Source organism: Otolemur garnettii, unplaced genomic scaffold, assembly GCF_000181295.1.
Source record: "Otolemur garnettii isolate 467f Iridium unplaced genomic scaffold, OtoGar3 scaffold00044, whole genome shotgun sequence".
Classification (NCBI taxonomy): domain Eukaryota; kingdom Metazoa; phylum Chordata; class Mammalia; order Primates; family Galagidae; genus Otolemur; species Otolemur garnettii.
The window spans coordinates 9,899,876-9,924,036 of NW_003852439.1; the positions used below are offsets into that span (position 1 = coordinate 9,899,876).

General features: G+C 47.4%; 1 protein-coding gene across 6 annotated transcripts; it reads left to right on the top strand.

Moving 5' to 3' along the window:
• Positions 1-1,109: 1,109 nt before the first annotated feature.
• NAA60 (N(alpha)-acetyltransferase 60, NatF catalytic subunit) lies at positions 1,110-24,066 on the top strand. 6 transcript variants are annotated; one of them, XR_002773628.1, is made up of 7 exons: positions 1,110-1,304; positions 16,842-16,957; positions 18,434-18,563; positions 19,094-19,190; positions 20,176-20,410; positions 21,481-21,841; positions 22,134-24,066. XR_002773628.1 is itself a non-coding variant. In XM_003790827.3 (6 exons), the coding sequence occupies exons 2-6, from the start codon at positions 16,848-16,850 to the stop codon at positions 21,635-21,637; spliced, it is 729 nt and encodes a 242-aa protein (XP_003790875.1). In that variant the 5' UTR covers positions 1,110-1,304; positions 16,842-16,847; the 3' UTR covers positions 21,638-24,066. The 6 variants fall into 6 exon arrangements, 2 of the variants coding, with proteins under 2 accessions (XP_003790875.1, XP_023369631.1); XR_002773630.1 differs by having other exon boundaries at positions 22,644-24,066; XR_002773629.1 differs by having other exon boundaries at positions 21,481-21,821.
• Positions 24,067-24,161: the final 95 nt, after the last annotated feature.

Genomic DNA, 24,161 nt, shown 5'->3' on the forward strand with positions numbered 1-24,161 from the left:
TTGTTTGGCGGGCCCGGGCTGGGGATTCGAACCCGCAACCTTAGGTGTATGTGGCTGGCGCCCTAGCCGCTTGAGCCACAGGCGCCAAGCCAGCGGCTAGTTTTAGAGACTGGGTCTTGCACTTGTTCTGTGCTCAGGCAATCCATGCACCTTGCCTCCCAGAGTGTTAGAGTTAAACAGGTGTGAGCCATTGTACCTGACCCCAAGTACTTTTTAAACTTCTAAGATCATGAGGTACTTTTTCCTTGCCAAAATGATAAAAGAATATGCTTTTTTATTTGTTTTACCTTTTGCAATCATAAGAATAGCGTCATTTTATTTGGGATACAAAGATACTTTAATCTGTCATAAAGTTTATTCTCTTTGTTATGAATTAAATCTTTTTTAGGGTTAATCATTTTAGGCTTTGTCTTGTACACAGTTTCTTCTTATTCCATTCTTTGGTTATGTGAACCGTTGTGGTTATTTGAAAGCAGAGAAAAATAAATGTAATGGGTTTGCTTATTACAGGTTCCATAACAAAATTTGAATTAGATCATGCATTACAGAATGCCCTGCAACTTTAGGGACAACTGACCCTTGCCTGTTATACATAATGTCATCCCTAAACTGCCTTTCTGTCTTGCTGAGGACGTCCAGCTGTATCGCAGGGTGGCGCTGCCAGTCAGCCTGGGATTGGGAGTGTAGGGGAGACACAACTATGTACAGCTTCATTCAGTCGTCTGCAGAGTGTCAACGCCAGGGCAGGTGCTTGGATATAGTAAACTTCAAGCCCAATGTAAGATAAGCAAGTATTAGCCAATAACTAGAGGGCGGCGAGTGAGCAGGCCTGTGTCTGCACGTGGGACGCTCGGAAGAGCCCAAAGCACCTCAACCCGGAATGGCACCACCAGCGTCCACGTGCGCCACGCCTGGGGGCACTCATGGGTCCGGCCGGCCACATCTGGGCACCTCCAGCGGCTGTGAGAGCAGGGGTCAAGCCTTATTCCCTCCGCTGGCTGTCACCGGTTACCGGCGGACGCTTTCCCAAGTTCTCTCGAGGCCTGCCCGCTCCTAAGATGGCGGCGACGGCGGCATCCGAGAGGGCGGTGCCATGTGGGAGGATGGCCAATGAGCTTCCGGGCTGCGCCGCCGCCGGGAGCGGGAGGCGGAAGTGCCGCGGGCCGCCGCCTCCGTCCCGGTTACGGCCCCTGCCGGTTACATAACTAGTTGCGGGCTCCGCGCCGCCTCATTTTCCGGCTCCCTGCGACTCGAGGATGTGCTGAGCACTACACGCCCTCAGCTGCCGCCGGCTCCCGCCCGAGGTGAGATGAGGGGGCGCGGCTGCTGACGCGAGGGCCTGCGGGGAGCTGGGGGCGGTGCGGGTACAGGAGAGGGTGGGCGCGACCGCTGGGGAGGCCGGAGTCCCCCGAAACGAGCATGCCGGAAAGTAGGCCCGGTGCGCGGCCCGGTGCGCGGCCCCGCGCCCCTTGGGCGTCCCGTCCTTTCCGCATCCGCGACGGCGTCGAGAGTAGGGACCAACAGGCGCGCGGGGGGTGGGGGGAGGTTGCTGTTTTAAGTGCCGGGTGGGAGTCGACCTATTTTCCTGGGTGATGCTCCCGTGCCAGACCCTAAGACAAGTTGTTGGGAAAATTCGAAGCTAAAGGATAATGTGTCTGTGGATATCCGCTGGGGTCTCCCTCGAGGTGGAGGGTCTGAACGATCTGCTGTCTTGTCCCTGTTCCCGTCTTGTCTTCCTGTGAACTTCTGAAAGCCAGGGGGCTTTGTCTTGGTATCCCACATGTCTCGTCCCTTCAGCTGTACCGTTTGGAATTAAACCCATTTCTTACATTTCTGGTCATTTACACACCAACCCATACAGAACCAATTCCCTTTTCCGAATTGGACACTTTCCAAGGAGTGGAGGGACTCTGTACCTTCTGTGGTTTGTTTGTCCTGCTGGGAAAATTTGTGGGGAGGTTGTAGGCTTTCTCTGGATCCCCATCAGCAATTATGTTTGTGCCCAGCCAGTGGTGGAACCCAGAACCTGAAGACTGGGCAAGGAGATACTCTGCAATAAATGTGGACGTTGGCTGCCTCATCTATCTGTTGTAACCCTTTTGCTTGTATGCTTTTGTGTCACTCCTGAAGGAAGAGGACAGCAGCCCGATAGGATAATTGACTGCAGTGTCTGCAGTAGTAGTTAATTGGAGTGCCGGAACTGGGAGAACATTACCGCGGACAAATATTTTCCTTTTATCAGAGTACTGAATCCTTAGTTAATGCTTAACTGGGCAGTGAAAGTCATGTGACTCCAAAGGTCATATACAGAAATGCTACAGTCTATGGAACACTGTGATCTAGAGGTGGCTTGAAGTCTTGATTTTTTTTTTAATTTTTTATTAAATCATAACTTTGTACATTGATGCATAGAAGTCTCGGCCCGCCAGGTAGAAAGAGGGAAAGTCTTCAACATCATTGAATTAAAAAGAATTGGGAGGAAAAACAGACAAAGCAAACACACACACACACACACACACACACACACCCCCAATGAAGTACAAATGGGGTTAAAGATCAGAGGAAACTCAGGAGTGACTGCACTATTACTTCCCAAGGTAGGACTTCATCTCCCCTCATCTAGAATTTTGTACCCATCAGAATTGGTGTGCATGCCAAGTGTGGTGGCTCATACCTGTAATCCTAGCACTCTGGAAGGCTGAAGTGAGTGGATTGCCTGAGCTCAGGAGTTTGAGACCAGCATGAGCCAAGAGTGAGACACCAGTCTCTGAAAAATAGCCAGGCGTTCTGGTGGGTACTTGTGAGCCCAGCTACTTGGAAGGCTGAGGCAAGAGGATTGTTTGTGCCCAAGAATTTGAGGTTGGTGTGAATGGTGATGCCATGACACTCCACCCAGGGCAACAGGATGAGACTCTGTCTCAAAAAAAAAAAAAAGAATGTATACATCAGCCCTTGGAGAATGGGACCTACATGAAATCCTCTGTTGGACTGTGATTTGTAGTGTTGCATCTCACTGACTTTGCAGACACACTAGGTTTCTGTGAAGATGGTTTGAACCTGTTAGTAATGAAGTCAAGGCATGGTCTGGTGTCAACATGCCCAAATAAAACATACAGACTTTTCTAAATGGTCTCTGTGTGTCCTATCTTTAGCCTCTCTTAGTTCTAACTTGAAGTAACTTTGTCACCCAGTTTGTTTTAACCACACACTTTTGGCGTGGAAAGTATCTTTAGCAGTATTTTGTCCTAGTTGCTTAGCAACAGCACGCTTCTGGCTGGAATGGAAGAAAATTCCTGGGTATTAGTGATTTGAGAGATAAAAGATAACTCACACCTGAAACTAGACCAGAAAGCCCAGTGAAATATCATTGCTGACTGGCATTCATGACCCATACATGCCTCAGTGGTAGCTGCAGTTTAGCTTCTGGCAGATGAATACAAGATTGTTACCTTGCAGCCACAAAAGAACAGACAGATGTAGAAAATAGGTTTTATAACTCTGAATTCTAGGCAATGCATGTCTTTGCTGAAATAACCCAGAGGTTCCACTTGGTGACAACTCTCCCACCTGAATAGAAAGCTAGCTGCTTTTCAGGCACTCTTCTTAAATGGTGTCTCCTGCATATCTCCATCTTGTCTCCATTATCTCCTTCATCATCTCTTTCTGGGAAGAATCCACAAATCCTCCTACTGACTTTTACATCTCAGTTCCTCATTTGTAGATAGCAGGGTTAAAGTGTGGCCCCGGCATCAAAGCTGGTTCTCTTTCTGTCCACATAAAATGCATTCAAGTAAAATGCTAATCTGCAAAATGATGCTGGAAGTTCTAGGTCCCTTTCTGGCTAAGTGAAAATGCTGAATTTGATTCTGCAAATAGTCATAGTGCCTTTGATAACTCCAAGGTCAGGCCTTCTTCCCTACATGCTATCATTCTTTTTAGCATGACCTGTAATAGAAGCAGGACAGTTTAAGATTTATCTGAAACCCAGATAACTTCACTGCTGATTAAAGAGAAACCTATACATTTGAAAACCAAATGAGAACATAATAGTGTTAATATTCTGTTATGAACACTAAGGCATTTGCTCAGTGCTTGTGGGAGTGATAGGAAGGGAGTCTGATCAAGGAGCTAAGGCTTTCTGCAGAAAGAGATATGGGGTCCTTGTCAGCAATTGAACAGTGCTTAATGGAACCAAACTGCCCCTCTGTATAGGCCAGCAGAAATGTGACAGTAATGCCAAAGTGTCATAGCTGGTCAGATATGGATGATGTCAGCAGATGAGAGTCAGTCACTAGTCCCATCCTATCAGCAGTTCAACTCCTCTACCTCAGGCAGGGCACAGGAGCTGGAGGAGGAGGGGCAAACACTGCAAAAAACCATGGCAAGAACCAGCTATGGGTGTGACAGCTTAGAGATTTTTTAAATGTTTCTTAAAATTATAAGTTAGAATTATTACTCGTTTGCCTTAAAATGGACTCTCCATGCCAAATTTTAAAGGCCATACACTTGGAGTAGCATGGAATTTTATGCACTGATGCTAGAAATAAATGTTCTAAACTCAGATTTAAAGTTGCGACACAATAAAGAGGAGATGGTTATGGACATGGACAATAAAACAAATGTTTGAGAATGTCTTTGTCCCTTTGCTTCCACAAGAAGATAAAAGAGAGGTATTTTGCCATGTTTGGTAGACCATGTTAGAAAATTGAGTTCTGCTTTTTGTTGTGTAATTGTTACTAAAAATCAAATGGTGTTTTTCCTTTTTTGTTTACTATACTCCTGAAGTAGGGTCACTTTGAACAGCAAAGTACTGAAATGTGAGCCCATCTTGAAAAAACTATTTGAAGAAAGCAATTTCATTTTATAAAATAGTAGGTGGGTAATTTTCCCTTGGGTACTGAAAAGGATTATTTTCTGAAAAATGTTAATGCAACAATAGTTCATTCCCTTGACATTCTTGGGAGTGCTACTGGATTACAAACGTGTTTCTTTTTAGAATAGGGTTTATTCTGACTCTGGTTATACACTATTCCAAGGTTGTTCTTTCCATAGACTGTGTTATATTAAGAATGGCTCACTAATCAGATATTTGCTGCTCTTCTGTTTCTACCCTTAGTTTCAGATTACTTTGCATCTCATCTGGACTCCTGTTTTTAACCTTTTCATTGAAGTATCCATGCAGAAAAGTCCAATGCCTAATGAATTGGCATAGCACAGACATGCCTACAAAATCCCTACCCAGAAGACACATTGAGCTCCTTGCCAGGCAAGCTACCTCTTACTTGAAAAAATGTTTTTCTTGTAAGAAACACAAATCAAAGTGTAAGCAGTTCCATACATTTTTGTACTGTAACATTTTTAATGTGTCACTATAACAAAATACTATGCTACTGTTTGAATGTTTGTCCCCTCCAAAACTCATGTTGAAAAAAAAAAACAAACACAAACCATTAACTACTATATTAGAGAGGAAGTGAGCATAGGATTATTAATTTTTGCTTTATATTGCACATGACTTCTTATGTTACTTTTTTTCCCAAATAAAAGGTAGTAGAAATTAAATTTATTTTAACATGGTAGTAAATGATTAATGATTTTGCATATACTATATATGTTTACTTACATGCCTGATTATAATAGGCAACATACCTGCATATATATTTAGATTTAATAAAGTAACTTTACTCTTTTGTTTTTCCTTTTTCTATTTTGGAGACCTCCTGTTTTTCATTTTTATATCTTAGACCACCAAGGAATGGGTGCATACCTAAAGAATAAATTGTTTACAAGTAGACTCTTGCATATGTTACAATTGCTGCCTCAATAGCAAAGACTTTGGAGAACACAAAAAGCCTTTACTTATTTAAGAATCATAACTGAGACTAAATCCTTGCTTTGCTATTTATTAACTCTGGGTCTGTGGACAAGTTGTTTAATCTCTCTGGGCCTATTTCATCACCTGTAAAGTGGAGTTATCATCTATTTGCTGGACTCTGAAAATGTAGCCAAAGTTTCTTCAGCTTCTAGCATTGAGGGTATAACAAGGTTGAAAATAATGAGCCTAGAGTCATTTTTTGGCTGGTCTTCCATCAACTCCAAGGCTGGAGCTCCATATGTGATATCCTTCTCTCCCTCCACAGTCATTGCTCCTGAAGACCATTGTTTTAATAAATGATATTATTTGGCCAAGTCATTTTCCCAGGTCTCTGTCTAGTTGTCATGCACTCCCAGTATTTGTCAAAAAATGGTATAATATCCTTGTCTTTGGATAACATGGTTTTTGGATGTTCATCCTGTGTTCAGGACTGCCATGTTAGGTTGGCCAAAGCACTAAGGCACATTTCCTTCAAGTTTGCTTGCTTCCGGAGGAAATAAGTATTACCACTATGATGGCATACATTGTAATGAAAACTATAGTTGGTCATGAACGGCAGACAGGATGAGGTATCTATGCCAAAGGTGTCTGCAGTGAACCACTTTGTACATATCCCACATTGCAGTGCTACCTCTCCCAGCTGTAGGCTATTCTCCTCATCTACTCAGCCTAAGTATCCATCACCTCTGAAGTATCCCAGCACCTTCCCGCTTTCAGCCTCTCCAGAACTGGGCTTAGTTGCCAAAGCAGCCCACATTCCCTCTCCAGCCAGAGCAAGCTGCTACCGCCGCCACCGGCTTCATCTCCCCTTCTTCTGTGGTAGTTGTGTTTAAGGTTGCTCCCGGACCTGGTCCAGCAACTACTCTGGGTCCAAGTCCATTTCCCGCCCTTATGTTACTATTAATATGGATTAATTTTACCATTTAAAAACAAAAAAATTTTAAAAAGAGAATCTCCCTCCCTCAAGATAAAGAGAATGCTCTTTTAAAATCTTTTTTTTTTTACCATGATTATTTTACAGCTTTTAAATATTGTGAGGCTGCTTGATCTCCCTGTCCATAACCACCTCCTCTTTGCTGCTTTACAATTTTTGACTCTGTGTTTAGAACATTTATTTCTGGCATCAGTACACAAAATGCCATCCTACTCCAAGGTTACAGGGTTTAAAAGTCAGTGCTGTTTTAGGACAAAATGGGTAGTAATTCTCATAATTCAAAGACATGGTGTAAAATTTTCAAAGTTGTTAGTAATTTAAAACATTCTATGAGGTTATTTTAGTCAAAAGTGTGTTCATAGTTTTCACATACCACCTAAAACCCAATATCATAGTCAGAAGTCTCAAATAATACAGAAATGAGTGATGTGTGGCTCAGTGCCTGTAGCTCAAGTGGCCAAGGTGCCAGTCACATACACCACAGCTGGCACATTCGAATCCAGCCCAGACCTGCTAAACAACAGTGACAACTATAACCTATAACCAAAAAATAGCCGGGCATTGTGGCAGGCACCTATAGTCCCAGCTACTTGGGAGGCTGAGGCAAGAGAATCGCTTAAGCTCAAGAGTTTGAGTTTGTTGTGAGCTATGACACCATGTCACTCTACCAAGGGCAACATAATGAGACTCTGAAAAAGAAAAAACAAAGCCTCATAATCAAGTGGTAATTTATAGTAAATTTGACCCTCTTTCATATTTAACATTTATTTGATTCTGAAAGATCTTAAATGCACACCCAGAGAAACAGATTAAGAAACAAAAACATTTCACTTTTGTCAAAAGATGCTGATAAAAAATTAAAAAATAATAATAATAGAAGAAACAAAAAAACAACAAGACCCAGCAGAGTGAGATAGAAAGAGTGAAGTAGCAGCTACGGATGGGAGAGCCTCCTAAAACCTGCTCCCCTCTTGAGGTACTTTTTCCTCTTAAACTTAGTGGCTATGTATCCCTCTCACTCACTGCCTCCTAAGTAGTGCAGAGAATTTCTTGTAGTCATTTCAGTTCCCTGTCCAAAAACATAAGTTCTTGGATTTTAGTCAAGAATGCTGTTTAAATAAATACATTTGAGGTTGCTGTGAGCTATAATGATGCCATGGTACTCAACCCAGGGTGACAGAGTAAGACTCTGCTTCAGAATAAATAAATACATTTTACTGTCTTCAGAGTCTCATGACCCCTCTCCCCAATAATAATAAACAGTATTATTTACAGGTGCTTTTGTTATTTGTTGTTTTTAAACCAAACAGGTTGACCCACTCACTCCAGCGGAGTTAGGAATTAGATTCTGATCACAACCTGTCAAGAGGCCAGCTGACCCCAGCTGAAGATGCCCTTAGGGCATTTGTGCTGCCATTCAGCCCTGGCTGCTCTTTCATTGGGAGCATAAGAAAAATGAGACTCATCTGAAGTTGTCAAGTGAGGCAGCCATGGGGTCTGGACCTGGTCCCACATCTTCAGGCCCCCAGCTTGTGTCCTCTCTTTTTCTTTCATCATGTTCTTGTCATCTCCAATTCTGACACTGACCTGGTGGGGGCTCAAAAGTAAGTGGTCCTTCCCACTGCTCACCCATAGTCAAGCCCTGACTTGCTCTGACAGCAATCTTTAGATGGGGATTCAGCATGTAAGAGAATAGGGAAAGTGCTCTTCCTGTCCGGGCCAGAACTCGGAGGTCAATACAATAGCGTTCAGTTACCTTCTTTTCCAGTAGTGGGACTAGTGGGGGCTTCTGTGTCCTAAGTCCTGGGCTTAGTTTCTGGAGGATGTGAAGGGATGGATCCCCTGCTGCCTTCCCTATGATCCCTATGTGGGGAAAGAGCATGCCTGCCTAGGCCAATTGACTTCCTGTTTGCCACCATGCTGTTCACCATGGAATTCTGCTACCAAAGTAGATTTCTGACTCTGCTTATCACTGTGTGCCCAGTGCTTTGAGCAGGACCTGAATTTTCAGTATAGTTTTGATAAATTAATGACTAAATGGATTTTCAGAATGGAAAGTAGGGACTGATAGAACATTTGACCTAAAGGGAGGAGGCCTGAATCTGGACTTGGGACCAGGAGTACCTGTCATCATTTTTATTTTTTTAATTTAATTTTTAATTAAAATCATAACTATGCATTTATGGGGTATAGTGTGATGATATCAAACTGATTAACATCCATCACTTCACTTTTTTATGATAAAACATTTAAAATTTACTGTTAGTTATTTTGAAATATACCCCTTGGCATTGTGCACATTAGGTGAAATTCCTTGTAATACCCTCCCTCCCACCAGTCGCTCTCCCCTTCCATTCCCCTCTCCTTCCTCACCACTCCCCCTTTCTAGACTAAATTTGTGTCTAATTTGTATATTGGTTTCATAATAACATTGAGTACATTGGATACTTTCTTTTTCCATTCTTGAGATACTTGACTAAGAAGAATGTCTTCCAACTCCATCCAGGTAAACATAAAAGATGTAAAGTCTCCATCTTTTTATGGCTGAATAGTATTCTACAATATACATATCACAATTTGTTAATCCATTCGTGGGTTGATGGGCATTTGAGTTGCTTCCAGGACTTGGCAATTATGAATTGGGCTGTCATTGTTTTTAGTTGAGGTATGACTAACAGCCAAATGCACAACTTAGTGAGCAGGTGCCTTATGTTGCTGTCACCCATCTCACTCTGCCAGCTGCTTCCTGATAGCCACTATGATCCATTGGTTTTGCCAGTCCTGGAATTTCACAGGGGCCTCCATCCCTGTGTTTGAAGAGATGTGTCTCAAGTTGTCTGTGACCACCGTGGGCACCCCTCATGCACAGTGACTTGCTAGAGAGAGGCTGTCTGGAAATAAAGTGGGGTGTTTGTTTCTTGTCACCCTGGAAATGATTCACCTTCTTGCTACACTGATGCTTTGGCAGACCCCCAGGCTGCTGTGGAGGCAGCTTCCCCTTTGAACAAACAGACTGTGGTGGCAATTTTTGCCACTCACACTCTACACTTATAGCCTTTGAGCCCACTTCACTGGTTGGTAAGACAAAGTGTTCTGTATCTGTCATTAGTGTGTTTTCCCTTTTCTCACCCTTTCACCCTGGAGGCAAGAGTATGCAGTTCATTAGTGTTGGATTTTTCAAGCCAGTAAACCTGTGTCTGCAGAATTTCACATTACCAGGGGGCCCCTTGGTCTTTAATTCTTTGTTTTGAATTAACGTGTATTAACCTTCCTGGTGCTTCCCTTGAAGCCCAGTGTGTGGGGGGAAGGGGCTAGGGTAGTGCTTTATCATAGGAGGAAGGGTGCCAGGGTCTGAGAAAGGGATGACTCTGATGTGAGCCAGAGGGTATGAGTGTGCTGGGGCAGACGGGGTGAGTCACGGAATGAGGGTTGCAAGCACAGCAGTAAAGGTGGTAGCAAGTGTTAACGTTGCTGGGTAGGGAGATGGCAGGAAGGCCTGCCCAAGAGGGTGCTTGCAGGTGTTGATAGCCTGTTGGGGAAGCTTGTGCAGAAGAGAAGACTGAAGATGTTAGAGGAGGAGGTGCTGTACTGGTGGGGGGACGGCTGAGGAGCTGGGCTGGGGTGACCTTTTGGAAGTAGCTATCTCATGTCATCTTTGTGTCCCAGATAAGAAGCTGAAGCACATGGTGGGAGAGCTGTCCCTGTGACTGTCTGAGACCTTGCAGGGTGTGGGAGCAGGTTGAGGACACAGCATGCAGAGTGCAGGGAGAGGGCTGGAGGGCAGGGTAGGGTAGCATGGCTGTGGCCAGCTGAACACCACAAGTCTGTACCTCTCAAGCTATTAAGAGAACAAGCTGGTTTTCCCAGTTAAGTATGGCTCATGTGGTAACTCGAAGCAGCACCTTTGAGGAAGGGGGAGGCCCTTGTGGGCTCAGGATGTCAGGGTGGGGTCTGTACAAGAGAAAAATCTCTAGGAAATAGGGTTGTTTCTGGCTTTCTTACCAGGGTGCGAGTGGAGTGCCCCTGTAGGCATGGCGATGATGCCAGGAAAGCCTCTTGGAAACTAACACAACCCATTCTATGTCCCCCAGATTTTGAGTTCCCCAGTATTTGGCAGTAGCAGGGGGACAGCAAATGTACCTGTAGCAGTTGAGGATGTTATGGCCCTGCTTGTTGTAATAGAACAACAGGGCCCTGTGCCTTTTTAGGAAAATGTACTGAAAAGTAGCCTGGGCATCTGTGACCTTGATGCCCCCACTTCTCTGGCAAGGCCAGGATACCTGTTCCATTTGGACAATTTGAGAGCACCTGTCCCACAGGGCCTTTGCTGGGTCCTTGTCTCAGAATACTCATCCCTGTGTCCTACAGGTGCCTTGTGACGGCTACTTAGTGGAAGGTTCTGGATAAGCTAGTGAGTAAGGAGTCCCAGCCAGTACCAGGACTTTGTTCACACAGGTTGCACATGCAGCTGTCCAGCAGTGAGCCAGGGGTCGGCCACTCTGAGCCCTTAGTCACTCCAACCTTCTACATCTCAGTTTCCTCATCTGGGGCAAAAGCGTACACCAGGGCTGCCTTTGGGCCTGGAAAGTTTTTGTCAAAGTCCAATGTCCTGTGTCAGGGATGGGTTCAGAAGTGGACACCATGGGAACATTCTTTGGCTCTGCCATTTCTTGAGCCACCACACACCTCTGGGGGTGACTTATAAGGTGGTTTTGCATCAGAGCCAGCTGTCACTACATCTGAGGAGCTGGGAAGTGGGTGTCCATGTGCTACAGTGCCTAGTGCTACCAACAGAAAGGGTCAGGCCCCACCCTGACAGATGGCACAGGCACCCCATCACCAGACCTGGATTGGCAGGATCTCCAGAGCAGACCATGTGTGCCTCAACTTCTCATATACAGATGCTTGAGGTTGCTGTCCTCAGGGGCACAGAGCCAAGCAGCTGAGTGACAGTAGCCGTTCTCGTAGACGTTCAGGCTTCTAGACCCCAGAGGTAAAACTGCTTAGGGGGGGCTTGGTGCCCATAGTTCAATGGTTAAGGCATCAGCCACCTATACCAAGGGAGGCCAGTTCAAACCCATTTGGGCCTGCTAAACAACAATGACAACTGCAACAAAAAAAGAGCCGGGCATTGTGGCAGGTACCTGTATTCCCAGCTACTTGGGAGGCTGAGGTAAGAGAATAACTTAAGCCCAAGAGTTTGAGGTTGCTGTGAGCTGTGACACCCTGGCACTCTACTGAGGGCGACAAAATAAGACTCTGTCTCAAAAACAGACAAACAGAAAAACTGCTTAGAGTCCCCACTTCATCACAAGTTTTCCCTTCAGCCAGCTTCATCTCCTCCCACAGCTGGGCACAGGGTGGCCCTTTGTAGCCAGCCCCTCTCCTCTCCCCTAGGCCTCTGTGACCCTGGGCACAGATGGTGGGTGGGCAGAGAGTAGCTTTCTGGCTACCAACTCTGCCTTTGGGTCATCTGCGCTGCTGGATTAGCACAAACCCCCAGCTCTAAGGTGAAGCTGGTAGGCCACAGCACCAGCGGAACACATGATTCCCCCTCATTTCTTTCCCCAGTGGCAGACCTGCTGGCCAGCCTCATGGTCCCAGATGCTCCCTCCCACGCACCACCTGCCTCTTCTCTGCCATCTGTTAGTTGGACTGGGACAGATCAGACCCTGCCATGTGCTGGGTTTTTCTCTTTGTTAAATATGACATGTTTCTATTTTTAAATCGAGATGTCTAAAGAACTGGCCTTTGGAAACATGGAAGTATTTTTAGTAGAGATGCACGAATCCAAACGTGGTTGTATGTCTTGGAGCCCAGTGTTTTTCTTCAGAGTTGAACTGGGCACAAATGATGTCCCTGTGGTCAAGAGCTTTGTCCCAAGGATACTGGGGTCAAGGGGGGGGATACATGTAATCCCATGACATAAGAGATACAAATTTATTATAGATCTCTCCTTTCACTATCAAGGCATAATATAGAGTTGGGGGGGTTTTTTGGTTTTTTTTTTTTTTTTTTGGAGACAGTCTTCACTCTGTGGCCCTGGCTAGTTTGCCGTGGCATCAGCCTAGCTAGCTCACAGCAAGCTCAAACTCCTGGCTCAAGCAATCCTCCTGCCTTAGCCTCAAGAGTAAGTAGGACCACAGGCACCCACCACAATGCCAGGCTTATTTTTCTGTTTATAGTGGAGATAGGTTCTCACTCTTGCTCAAGCTGGTCTCAAATTCTTAAACTCAAGGAATCCTCCCGCCTTGACCTCCCAAAGTACTAGGATTATAGGAGTGAGCCACCATGCCTGGCCAATACAGAGTTTTTTAAAATCAACTTTACCAGGCTGGGCATGGTGACTCACACCTGTAATCCTAGCACTTTGGGAGGCCGAGGTGGGTGGATTGCTTGAGCTCACGAGTTTGAGACCAGCCTGAGCAAAAGCGAGACCCCTAACTCTACTAAAAATAAAAAACTAAGGCAAGAGGATCACTTGAGCCCAAGAGTTGGAGGTTGTTATGAGCTATGACGCCATGGCACTCTAACCAGGGCGACAGCTGGAGACTCTGTCTCAAAAATAAATAAGATAAAATCAACTTTACCAAAGCTTAATATACACACACACCATAGAATGTACCCATTTTAAGTGTACAGTTCAGTGAGGGTTTTTTTCTTGAGACAGTCTCACTTTGTCACCTCTGGTAGAATGCCGTGGTGTTATAGCTCACAACCTCTTGAGCTGAAGTAATTCTCGTGCCTCAGCCTCCCAAGTAGCTGGTACTATAAGTGCCTGCCACAATGCCCAGCTATTTTTAGAGATGGGGTCTCTATCTAGCTCATGTTGGTCTCAAATTCATGAGCTCAGCCAATCCACCTGCCTTGGCCTCCCAGAGTGCTGGAATTACAGGTGTGAGCCACCACGGCTTACCCAAGATATGGAACATTTTCATCCCCTTAGGAAGTCACCCCCCTACTCCCAGCCTCCAGTCAGTGCCCTGCCCCAGGCAGCCATAGAGGTAAAGCCATGCTAACCTTGCCTCCTGTGCCCTAGCAGCTCCCAGCTCTCTGGAGGATATACCTCTGGTCCCCCAAGCCCTGGTTCTACCACTGGTCTGACCTGTTGATTTTGCTCATCCTGTTCACTCTGGTGAAGGCAGAGCAGTGATGTCTTATTCAAGTGAGGCAGCCCCATGGGAGCTCAGAAACCAGGGGGCTCAGCCTATGGGGCATCTGGAGCTCTGCTCAGGTCTACAAAGCAGACAGGCATTTTGCCCCCTGCTGGCCCCCTACAGCTTGTAGTAGGCAGTAGGCAGCAGTGTGTGGTAGCCCCTGTCTCAGGAGTCATCTCTGGAAAGGGCAAATTGAGGAACTGGCCTCTGCCTTGGCTTGGAATGGTTTAGGGCGACTCCCCAGAGGCTCAAGGTTTGGATAAGGGCTTCCTAGGATACATTTTATTGGTCCTGAAGGGAAAGGGAGAGAAACTGCCCTTAGCTGCCTCCTATAAACAGTGCCCTGTCCTCAAGAGACACACCTGGTATCTTCTCACTCTTTTGAGACCCCAGTGGGGTTTGAGGGCTGGCTAACTTGTGTCCCAAGTGGTATCTTCCCTCCAGCCTGATAAACACTAAACCAGGTACTGTGGGATGCAAAGTGTAATTCAGTGTGCAGTGATGCACACCAGAGACTCGCTGTCCTCAGCAACAAAATGTCCAGCAGCTGACGGTGGTACTGTCAGGGGCTCTCTAGAGCTTTTGGTGTAGGACGACACAGGCATCCTACAGGTGATTCAGTCACCTGGAAGGATGATTCAGTCACCTGGAAAGCCTTCCACCCTTATCTGAAATCCAGTCTCCCTGGAGATTGGAAGTTTGTTAGGTTGATGGCTTTAATTAGACGCATTTTCTTTCTTCTTTTTCTTTTTTTTTTTTTTGAGGCCGAGTCTCACTATGTTGCCCTTGGTAGAGTGCTGTGGCGTCACAGCTCACAGCAACCTCAAACTCAAACTCTTGGGCTTAAGCGATTCTCTTGCCTCAGCCTCCCAAGTAGGTGGGACTACAGACGCCCACCACAATGCCCGGCTATTTTTCAGTTGGAGTTTTCACTGTTTGGCAGGTCCTGATTGGATTCAAACCCGCCAGCTCTGGTGTATGTGGCTGGTGCCTTAGCTGCTTGAGCTACCGGCACTGAGCCAATTAGACCTATTTTCTAACATCTATTTTATGTTCCCATTACCCAGATTCAGCTATTAACATTTTGATACTTTTACTCCAACTAAACTAAATTCCAGAACATTCTGTCATTTTCCCCCTGCATATCCTGTGCACATCTAAAACGTGGACATTTTTATATATAACCTCAATGCCATTTTCACTACCTGACAAAATTAACACCTTCATTTGTCACTTTTAGTTTTTGTTGTATGTTTTGCCAGATGACTATTTTTAAAAGTATCTGAGGTAAACAGTACCTGGATTGAGAACCCTGGGTGCTGAGGGGTAAGGAGGTTAAGCCTAGAGAGAAGCTTCTTTCTCCCCCAGCAATGGCTCCCCCAGTGATAGACCGGGAACTTAGAGACACAAGTTAGGAATCAGAGCCAAGCTGCCCAGATGTCAGCATTAGCCCTGTTGTGGGTCAAGGTGACATCCCTGGAAGTGGCTGGATAGGGCTGGGTCTTGGGTATGAGCACTTTCTCTTTGCTGAGCACTCACTCTCTTGGCACGTCCTTTGAGGAGGTGGCCACCTCCATTTACAAAGGAGGTTAGAGGGCTTGATTAGTTAAGACTGAGCCAGAGAAGAGGCCAGACTCAGTGTCCAGATCCCTTCCCGTTTTCACTGGATGAAGTGTTCCTGTGCAGTGGGGGTTGTGTAGAAACCTCAAGAAAGCTGTACCTTGGACCACTTTGGGTACCTCCCACTGTGGTATCTAAGGCACAGGAGGTCACAGAGGCTGGGCTTGTCACTCTGGCAAAGTAACGACTGCCAAATCTCGAGATGGAAAGAAAGTCTTTAGGCAATCAGTGATCCTGGGGAGCCCAGGGGCTTGTCTCCCTGCCTTGCATCTGCTTCCTGGCAGCATCTACCTGGTAGTTAATAGCCTTTCATGATTCTTGCTTGACTTGGTTATTTCATTGGTAGTTCCAAAATGGTGACTCATTATTTCAGCTTTTAATTAGCTGTCATTCTTCTGTTAAAAAAAGAACTTTTCCTCAACCATTGAGGATGAATACAATTCCTCCTAAAAAAGGCAGGGTAAATGTATAATCCTTTTCCTCTTGATGACCAGTTTTCAACTTAAATAAAAAAGGCCCCTTCCTCCCTCCCTCCCTCCTTTCCTTCCCTCCTTTCCTTCCCTCCTTTCCTTCCTTCCTTCCTCCCTCCCTCCTTCCCTCCTAGCCCAGACTGAAAATAAATACGTACACACACTCTTTCCTGTTAAGAGTCTTTGGCAACTTATGACCCCTGATTTGAACTTTGTTGTCTTTGAATGTCTCACCCATGAGTCTTCACCTGCTGAGTAGGGAAGAAGGAATCAGGTATGAGCCATCTGCACAGACACAGCCTCTGGTGTCAAAGTCAGCACCACTTTCCCTGGAAATCCAGCCACTTGCTGGTGCTGACCCCCAGGCTGCCTCACTGGGGAATGAGGCATGGGGCTACAGCACCAATCATTGTCTTTGGCAGTCACCAAGCCTGGAATTAAGAGAGTCAGGCTGGCCAGAGTCCTTGTGCTTTTTGAAGTAAGAGGAACTGCTGTCTTAAGCCGTGACACCAGCCAGCGAGTCGCCAGGGACAGCTCAGATGGGGGTGGAGAGGAGAGAACCAGATGGTGGCAGGGCTTCCCTCAGTAGCTGGACTGAGCAGTGAGGGGCCTGAGTACCTGTCCTGTCCCCACCCCTGGAACCTCAGTCTCCTCATTTGTAGAGTGGGGCAGAAGTCTCCCTACAGTGACAGGAGTTACCACACCCACAGGTCATACTCTGCTCTTCTATCTTACCTGCCTCACAAGGTGAGTGTGAGGGTGACACTGCTTCCCTCTCTGTGCAGGTGTGAATGACAGAGGTGGTGCCATCCAGCGCCCTCAGCGAGGTTAGCTTGCGCCTCCTCTGCCACGATGACATAGACACTGTGAAGCATCTGTGCGGCGACTGGTTCCCCATCGAGTAAGTGGAGCAGCACCTGTGTAACCACAGTAGACCACAGGGTCAGGGGAGTCAGACAATCGGCAGGTGCTGATGCTGGGAGAGGCCTTTGGGACCCTAGGGCTATACTGCAAAGCCAAGGATAGGCATAGAGGAGTCCGAGTGGGGTGTCTTCCCTAGTTGCCCAGCACATTGTAGACCCCAGGCCTCTGTTCCTCTCTTGTCTGTTCCTGGCCCTTTTCACATCACCATGTCCCCATGTGAAGAGCTCCCCGGAAGGGCTCTTTTGGGAAACTTGAGTTACATAGATGTTCAGTGCCATGCTGTTTATTTATAACTCAGAAAACTGAATTATAATGAAGACTCAAAAAAAACCCAAAACAAATAAGAAAATAAAGATCCTGCCAACCACCAGTATTTCCATGGGTATTAACCTTATGCTGTTGGCAGGAAGGCTGGGGACAGGGACCTCTCCAGTATGTCTGTAGAAGTACAAACTGTCACAGCCTGCTGTGTATAGGCACTGGCAGGAGCTTTACAAGTTAAGAAACTTCTGCAGCCCAGCAGTCCTCCTGCTGAAAACTAATCCAGAAACAGAAACTTGCCAGTGTGTTCATAGATAAGACCTTGCCAGATGGAGCCACACTGGTCCATGGGCCTCTGTGCCTCCCGAGGTGACCAGCCTGCCTGCCTCTCCTCATAGCTTTGTGGGCTTGAGGCCTTGAGTTCCCAAGATGTGACATGAACTGTCATCTCACTGGACTGTGAGGTGACAAAACAAAACCCACATGCCCATAAAACCCCAACGCCTCTGTCTTCCTGCCCATCTGTCTGGGGATGTGGCTGGATCTGCCTGTTGACCTCAACACCCGATGTTCTCTTCCCTGTTCCCCTTGAGGGGTCTTGGCCTTTGTTCTTCATGAGCAGCTCTGGCCACACATTGCCCTTAAGAGCAGACCCCTTCCTGTCCTGCCACTCATCTGTGAACCTGGCTCTTCTTCACCACCTCATAGTCTTCGGTGTTAAAAATTCTCACAGAATTCTTATGGGCTACCAGGGGCTCTTAACTTTCCTGACTGAGGAATGAGCCATGTTCCACTGACCCTATGTGAATTATTCTCATGTAATCAAACATTGAAGTTTTTTCCCCCTCTCATATTTTATGTCTGGTAAAATTATTTTTCCCATCAGAAATTCTCAGTTCTATCTGGACATACCACTGTTTTAAAAAGATAACTGTGGGGTGTCGCCTGTTGCTATAGGGCACTGGCCCCATATGCCGAAAGTGGCGGGTTCAAACCCAGCCCCGACCAAAAACTGCCAAAAAAAAAAAAGATAACTGTGACAGGTAGAGAGTAAGTGTTGGACAAACTACTTATCAGCCCCAGAGCAACGAGCAGAAGCAGCCTGGAGCCCCCCATGATTCTAATAGCCAAAGCATAGCATTAGTTGGAGTAGACCTTTGGGAAGTTCACCTGCCTGTGTTCTCTCCCTCAGGTACCCAGACTCATGGTATCGTGATATCACATCCAACAAGAAGTTCTTTTCCCTTGCTGCAACCTACAGAGGCGCCATTGTGGGAATGATAGTAGCGGAAATTAAAAACAGGACCAAGATACATAAAGAGGTACGTGTGTGTGGCAGTCACTGCTGCTGCACAGGAATGAAGGGGCTTGTGATGCAATCGGGCCTGCTTCAGCCCTTTGTCTAAGGAGCTTATGACCTGAGGAGTCCAGAGCAGCAAGTGAGACTCATCCCCAGCTCATCTTTTTGTATGTGCATCAATTGTAACACACATGCTTTTATTCACATGTGAAGTTACAAGGCCTAGTAACTACATCATTCTGAAGTGGGGATGAGCATAGATGATACATTGAGAATAGGCACAGTTGTAATGTGATACAAAAATATCCTTAATTTATATTGGTGGTAGTGTCATAGAAACTGCTAATACCGCTTTGGTTTGTGGAAGGGAATGCTAGGTTTTATTTAGAGGTTAGTGAACCTCTGTAGGGAGGTGGGGTGACTCTTGTTGCTGCACATGTCCCTTCAGTGTAGTAGCTGAGAAGTTGGCATGTAGACCTCCTGGGCTGGGCTCTGCAGTTAGCCTGTGTGCCTTGAATGTTAACCTGATTTTATCTTTGACTTTTCCTTTAGGATGGAGATATTCTAGCCTCCAACTTCTCTGTTGACACACAAGTTGCGTACATTCTGAGTCTGGGAGTAGTGAAAGAATTCAGGAAGCATGGCATAGGTAAGGGTCAGCAGAGCTCATGGTTTGGTACACCCAGCCCCATCCACCCAACCCAGCCTAGCCCAGCCATTTCCCTCATCGTGACAACTCTGGCTCAAGGATGTCTCTAAGTCTCTTCCTTCATCCTCATCAGACCTTCTCCCTCTGTCCTCAGCCGGACTGTCTGCAGTAGCCTCCTTTTCAAATCTGACATGATCAGATTAACACCAGTTCCCAGGCTGCCCTCTCGAAGGAACAAGCCCATCACCCCTCCTGCTACCATGTGTACAACTTATGTCTGTTGACTGGGGTTCTTGGTTCAGAGTAGGAACCATAAACATAAAGGAAGAAGAAATACTCAGCACAACTTATTGCCCATGTCATCAAATTCCTATCCCACTGGGCCACACAGCCAGAGAGTAGCAGAGTCTTTTTTTTTTTTTTGTAAGACAGAGTCTCACTCTGTCACCCAGGGTAAAGTACCATGGCATCATCATAGCTCACAGCAACCTCAGTCTTTTGGGCTCAAGTGATCCTCTTACCTCCACTTCCCAAGTAACTGGGACTACAGGCACCTGCCACAACACCCAGCTAACTTTTCTATTTTTAGTACATGTGGGAGTCCCACTCTTGCTCAGGCTGGTCTTGAATGCCTGGGATCAAGCAATTTACCCATCTAGCTCTCCCAAAGTGCTAGGATTACAACATGAACCGCCATGCCTGGCCAGAGTCTTAATTTTTAACCCAGGTCTATTCCATGTTTTCTTGGGCTCAAGTTCACCCTTTTTGTTACCTAGAAATGAGTCTTCGCTGAAGGTGGAGGGCTGTGGCTGACACATTCCATCTAGCAATGAGATTCTCTGGGCTTTGACAGTGGGTGGTGAGAGGAGACTGATCTCTGACAACAGAGGATAGACTCTTAGGAGGCTCCTATGAAGGTTCTGTTCATATCCACATCGTCCTTCCTCCTGCCCTGACTGCATAACCTTCCCCTCTTTCCCCCAAGGTTCCCTCTTACTTGAAAGTTTAAAGGATCACATATCAACCACTGCCCAGGACCACTGCAAAGCCATTTACCTGCATGTCCTCACCACCAACAATACAGCAATAAACTTCTACGAGAACAGAGACTTTAAACAGCATCACTATCTCCCCTATTACTATTCCATCCGAGGGGTACTCAAAGATGGCTTCACCTACGTCCTCTACATCAATGGCGGCCACCCTCCCTGGACAATTTTATATCCTTTCCTTCTGGGTGTGTGGGACTATGACTTCTTAGCTGTAAGGGTGACAGAGCCAGTGAGCTAGTTGGAGCTGTGGTCATCCTCAAGTGATGTTCAAACAGCCAAACTAGTGGATGCTCTTTTCCCCATCCAGATCGTGTTGTGGGTAAATCTGGTTGCACACACTAAGAAAGCAGATATTCTTTGGCACTCACTGTTCCCCAAAGTTTAGCCTGGCATGAGGCCCCCTCTTGTCCCAAGATCCACTCATCCATCTGTTCATTCAACAAATACTGGGGATAACAATGTACAAAGCAGGCAAAAGCCTTGCCCTTGTCGAGCCTGTATGCTAGAAAAGGGGAAGACAAGTGAGGTAAGGGTTTTTTAGTGTTTTTGAACACATGAGTTGTAACTATCCTTATTGGTGTATGATCAAAGGCAGCCCTCACCTCTTCCTTCCTCCTTACCTCTGGCCCTTGACAGGTAGGAAGGATGCCAGGAAACGTCATAATAGTCACAGAGAGTATGGCCCCAGAAATGCTGTTGTGTGCATATTTTCAAATGAATGAATTTAGGATTTATTCATTTCATAGGGAAATAAACAGGGAAGAAAGAGGGGACCCCAAACCTGACAGGCCTCCTAGCTCACATATAGGCAGGCCCTGGTAGGAGTCCAGGGGATCAGAGCAATTGATCCTTGTTAGAGGGACAGGGCTGTCTGTTCCTTCTGTTGCCCTGAGGGTTGAGTCTGAGGAGAACCAGAAATACTTGCTTTTCTGCTAGACCCCTCCCCCACTCCCTGTCCATCCCTTGGTTCAGGTGTCCCACATGCCTGGGGCCTCAACCAGGAGGTCCTCCTGTTTCTAGGTCCCACCCTTTATGATTTTGTGCACTGAGGGCCCCTCCACCTAATTAGCCTTTCCTGCGCTTTGCTGAGACTTAGTGGGTTCTCAGCCTCCCTTACCGTGGCATGCTGTCTGTACTATCTATAGTCCTATAGATCGTCATGCTGGCCCCAGCTGACCATGTGCCCAGGAGAGTATGGGCAGGTGAGGGCAACTGAGTCTTCCTTAACAGAGCCCCACGGACTACATCCAGCACCTGGGCTCTGCACTAGCCAGCCTGAGCCCCTGCTCCATCCCGCACAGGGTCTACCGCCAGGCCCACAGCCTGCTCTGCAGCTTCCTGCCATGGTCGGGCATTTCTACCAAAGGTGGCATCGAGTACAGCCGGACCATGTGATACCAGCCGGGCAGCCTCCTCCAGGGCCTGTCCCTCATCACCCTGAAGAGCCTGCCTTCCCATTCATCTGACCCTTGCTGTCCTCCACAAGGAGCTAGTGGCCACCTGCCGGGCCCGTTGGCCTGCCCCAGCTGCAGGCCCGGTGCTACATGGGCTCGGGAGCAGTGTCGTGGGCTCATTCAAGGTGCGTCCAGTCTCCAACAGGTATGCCAGTGCAGACATAGGGCATGGGAGCCTGGCACTTCCAACCACAAAAAACACAGCCCCAGACAGGCACCTGCTGAGCAGGAGGTTGGAAAGCCAAGGGCGGGGTAGTTTCTGACTGACTGGAAACTTCATGAAGGAAAGCAGGTGGCCAAAGACGCCTTGAGCTTATGGCCAGATAACGTTTTCATTTCTGGAGCTGCTGTTTTATGTTAAAATACTGCAATCTCATTTTCCTCTTCAAAAATAGGAAATACAAAAAGATCGAGTCCCTCCTATCTCTGTCCCCTAGTTGTTCAAGTTCCCATGGCAAGAGGTGCCCAGTACACCTGCATCTTGGGTGTGCTTCCAGAACTGTTCCACTGCTGCCATCTCCTCTGCACACATCATTCTCAAACCGAAGCTTCATGTCAGCTTCCCTTGGTGGTCAGCTTGTACGTGAGTGCTCTGCTCAGACACGGCCACTTTTGGTCACCACGAGTACCCCAGGGAGCAGGTCTCTCCCAGGTCTTGGAACTTCAGAGCTGGACAGGGCCAAGGAGCCTCCAGAGCCTGCCTTTTTGTGTACTAGCACAACCCAGAAGACTTGGTGACTTGGACCAAAGCCACACAGCAAGCTCCATGACCACTTGAGTTTGGCATCATTGGTGCCTTTATTCTGGGACCCACAGGAGCCCGTGGGCCTGGAGGAGGCTTGTACTTGGGGAACCTAGGCCCAGCTGTGCTCATAGGCAGGATGGCACAGGTAGAGGGAGCTCCTCTGTCATGCCTTCACCCTGCCCTGATCTTCTCTTTCCCACAGGCTCTCTGGCTCTCCTTCCTGCTTCTGGAAACTTCTGCCCTCCACCTCTTCCTGGCACCCTGGTCCTGCCTCTGTGTGCATGCACCATCTTCATGGGTGGCTCGGGTATGGCTGTGGTCACTGGAAAAAGGCCTCCCTAACCAGGCCACTCCCACTGCACTGCTCATTCCTTCAGCTCCTTCCTGCAAAGCTGTAGGGATCTTTCTGCAAAGAGGGAGGAACACAAATATTGTGGACATAGGAGCCTGAGAACAAGGGGGCACAATAAAGGGATTGCCAGGCCCCCATCCAGAATCAGTGCCATGAAGCCTAGAGGGTGGGGGGTGGTGCAGCCCCTCTATGAGGGGCTGGCAAGGGGAGGGCACAGTGGAGGAGGCTTTTCACAGGAGCAAAGAGCTCTGGAGCTCAGCTCCCCTGCACCAGTGGTCAGACTATGGGACAGTTCCCCCTCTGCAGCGCCTCCTGCTGTACATTTCCTGCTGCCCCAGGCCAATTGCCCTTCCCATTGGATCATGGAGTGCTCTACTCAGCTGATCTGCTGCTGGGAGCTGGGCTGAGGGACAGGTGCCACTGAAGCTCCAGGGGCCTCTCCCCAGCTCTCATCCTTTATGAGCTGCAGCTGCAAGGCCTGCCCAGAGACAGATAGGAGGAAGCTGAGCTCGAAGTCAGGATTCAAGGCTGCCATGGGTCTTGCAGAGCCTGGCCTTGGGATCAGGGGCAGTTACCTGCCTTGTAGGCCCTCAGAACAGAGAGGCTGTGTCAGTGCTGTGAAGTGTGCTTGCAGCAGTCATGCATCCATGCTTCTAGCATCCCCTCCACCTTACTACCCTAAAGCCACTTGCTGCCTGCCTTGCTCTCCAGAGCAGCTGGGAGTAGGGGTCAGTCACACCCAGTGTCACAAGAGCCATGGCAGAGGGTCCTAGCAGCACCACACTGTGCCAACCAGAGGAGAAAGAATAGGGGGAACAGCCTGGGCAGATGGGTCTCTGTCCTGAGTTCTTCCCTCCCCCAGAGTTTCCCCGCCCAGAGGTCTTAAGATTCTGGGACCAGCCCAGGGTGCTGTCTCCTATCCTCACAGCAGAGGGACAGGGTCCTCAAGATGAAGGTAAACCCTGGGCAGGAAACCATCCCCTCCCTTGAATGCTCACTGGTCTGAACTTCTGCTGTTGTTGGCTGCCTGCTGAGGGTCCACTGGGTGTCTTCTTTATTCTGAATCAATGGTGATCATGTGATTTTTATTTCTGCCCCATGGGGTATGGGAAGAGTCTTCTGAAAGGTTCTGCCTTGGACATCATAACTGAGCTCAGAGGCCTTGCCCTGCCCTCCAGTCACTGCAGTGTCCAGCCCAGTGTTGAACGATTGTAGTGTTTTGTCTCATTACAAATAAATAGACCTTAATTGGTCACATTCTGTTCCCAGCTTCTCCCTGGCTACACTTTGGACCTTGCCCCTGTGGATTCACCTTCTTTGCAGCAGTGGCTGGGAATGGCAGGGATCTGCTTGTCACTGGCAAATCCC